The sequence below is a fragment of the Mus pahari genome, chromosome X (assembly GCF_900095145.1).
Source record: "Mus pahari chromosome X, PAHARI_EIJ_v1.1, whole genome shotgun sequence".
Classification (NCBI taxonomy): domain Eukaryota; kingdom Metazoa; phylum Chordata; class Mammalia; order Rodentia; family Muridae; genus Mus; species Mus pahari.
The window spans coordinates 1,118,224-1,121,213 of NC_034613.1; the positions used below are offsets into that span (position 1 = coordinate 1,118,224).

The 2,990-nt window shown below is 36.2% G+C and overlaps 1 protein-coding gene across 1 annotated transcript in view; it reads right to left on the minus strand.

Annotated features, from left to right (window-relative positions):
- Positions 1–1,055, minus strand: part of Ccnb3 (cyclin B3) — a 46,827-nt gene extending 45,772 nt beyond the window's left edge. The window contains exon 1 of the mRNA XM_021188142.1: positions 960–1,055. Coding sequence (XP_021043801.1) covers positions 960–1,055 — 96 coding nt within the window. The remainder of the gene's footprint in view (positions 1–959) is intronic.
- Between the last annotated feature and the right edge of the window lie 1,935 nt (positions 1,056–2,990).

Sequence of the window (2,990 nt, forward strand, 5' to 3'; positions counted from 1 at the left end):
GGCCTGGCATTTTTGTATTATGTTGTTTGTGTGTGTGTATATATATATATATATATATATATATATATATATGTATGTGTGTGTGTTTACATGTGTAGGTACACATATGTGTACAAGTATATGCATGTGGTAATGTATACCTGTGCATATGGAAGTCCAAGGTTGACATCAGAGATGCCCTCACCTTATTCAGAACTAGTTCCTCAGTTGAGTTGAGTCTAGAGTTTGCCTATACCGTTTTAAGTAGATTTACAGGCAAGTTGCCATGTTCTTTCAGTCTTTACACAGATGCAAGGAATTCATACTGATCTGCATGCTTGTACAGCAACTGCTTTAACCACTGAGCAACCTCTTTGTCTCTTAGTATGCCTGCAGTTTGACTGTAAATTCCATTACTTGAGATTAAGTATGGTATTTTCCACTTATAAATCAGGTCAGCACTCAAAGATTTCAGAGTTTGAAAATTTTAAATATTGAATTTTCAAATTATGTATATGCAATCTGAATATTCAGAATATGATAATATTTTCCTGACAGAATGTACTACCAAGAATGTACTACAGCCTCCTGGTAAGATACTTGAACCTTCTAGAAGAATATAAACATATAAACATGATCAACAATGAGAACTCAACATTGTTTGGCTTTGAAAATGTGAAAAATGACCTTTACTTCATCCATACATATTTAAATACTAGTAGAATTTATAAGTTTTGGGAAGACAAATGGGATAGAACCTAAGCCTTGCCTTATATAAGGTAAGAGATCACCCCTGAACCAAATCTTCAATTCCTAGCTCCATGTCCCAACCTGCTGGTATTCTTCAACTAAATAATTGCTAGAAATTCCACTTCCTCAGATTAATACAGACATCATAAAAGATTCAGAGGTACACATAAGCACGATTACATAAAGAGACTACATGAGATACTACTGAAAGAGATATTTGGCCTTTTAACCTTTTCAGATTGCTGTTCCTCTCTGGGTGTGATCTTGTTACACTGAGCCTTCTCAGTCTCCAGTTTGGATCTTTTGCGTAGTAGTGGGGGTGGCATCTTTATGCAGATTCAGCAGTGTTTCCGCCAAGACAGAGCTGCAATCAGAAAGAAATGCTTTAAAATATCATTCACCAGAAGTACTACAAATTTTTGTAGACACTCTTAAGAAAACTTAGTTTTTCTATCACATCTCTAGGAAAATGCATACCTTAAGACTGAATAGATCTAGATACAGAGCTTCATTTTATCACAATTAACCCTGAGAAAATGACTTAAACAGCATAGGCTTCAGCTACCTCACCTATAAAGCAGAAGTAAATATACCTGTCTTTATCCACAGAGGCATGCTACCCTCTATAGGGACTAAGGCTGTGGCCTAGTACACACAAATTTACATAAGAGTTGTGCACTGAAACCATCGAATACATAACAGTTAATATAGACTGGTTACTATCTGGTGGGCTTGATATTTTTTGAGTCCTGGTCATAGAAATTAAAACACTATAGAAAAATACAGGAGAATGATTGCATATAGCCATGTATGTATGACAGGCAAGACTGTACCCAAAGCTGGCACTCAATTAGAAAATACTATAATCTAGTTCTATATCAAAATACCCTATCTAGATACCAAGGTAAGAAAGTGAATAGAAAAGATAAGAACAGAAGGAAATGAATTATTGAAAGTAATTTGTGATAAGAATTTAATAGTCACCACATCCCTTATGAGAGTTCTAGCTTTGCCAGTCGCAGTAGAGGATTTTAGTTTATATTCCAGGGTTTTTTAATTTGTGAATCCTTGGTAGTTATGAGATATATATATATATATATATATATATATATACATACATTACAGGCAGCTAAATTACTATTAAAAGTAATCGTTGTTTTGCTATACAAGAGATCCTTTCAACTCTGACAGAGCTGCCCTCCCAAACCCACTCACATTCAATTTCCATTTATTTCCAGCACCAAATAAATTAAGTGAATGACTGCCCTCCAAAATATTAACCAACATAGATTACCAAGTGCTTTCTAAAGTACTATAAAATCCTTCTAAAAAAATTTTTCAAAGAATTGAAAGGTTGCAGTGTGAAGAGGTAGAATGAGCACAGGTTTTAGAGTTTGAGCAATCAGGCTTCTAGGTTCTGGTCTGGGCTGGTGCCCTGAGCAAACATTGGGCTCGAGCTCTGTAGTCAGTCCCAGAACACCCAGAAGAAGCTCCACTCCCAAGTGCTTTAACATGTCCAGGACCTCAGGATCACAAAGACAGCTGAATTCTGAGGAGTTCTGACTCAATCAGGAGCACAGAAGGGACAGGTTGCAGTCAGATATAGAGAGGACAGGTAGCACTAGAGATAATCAGATGTCAGAAGGCAAGCATAAGAACATAAGCAACAGAAACCAAGGTTACTTGCCATCATCAGAACCCAGTTCCCTCACCATAGCAAGTCCCAGATACACCATCACTGGAAAAGCAAGATTTGTATCTAAAATCACTTCTCATTATAGAGGACTTTAAGAAGGACATAAATAACTAACACCCTTAAGGAAATACAGGAGAACACAGGTGAACAGCTAGAAGCCCTTAACAAGGAAACACAAAAATCCCTTAAAGAATTACAGGAAAACATAATCAAACAGGAGAAGGAAATGAACAAAANCATCCAAGATCTAAAAATGGAAATAGAAACAATAAAGAAATCACAAAGGGAGACAACCCTGGAGATAAAAAAAAAACCTAGGAAAGAAATTAGGGGTCATAGATGCAAGCATCACCAACAGAATACAAGAGATAGAAGAGAGAATCTCAGCTGAAGAAGATACCATAGAAAACAACACAACAGTCAAAGAAAATGCAAAAAACAAAAAGCTCCTAACCCAAAACATCCAGGAAATCCAGGACACAATAAGAAGATGAAACCTAAGGATGATAGGTATAGAAGAAAGTGAAGATTCCCAACTTAAAGGGCCAGTAAATAGCTTCAACAA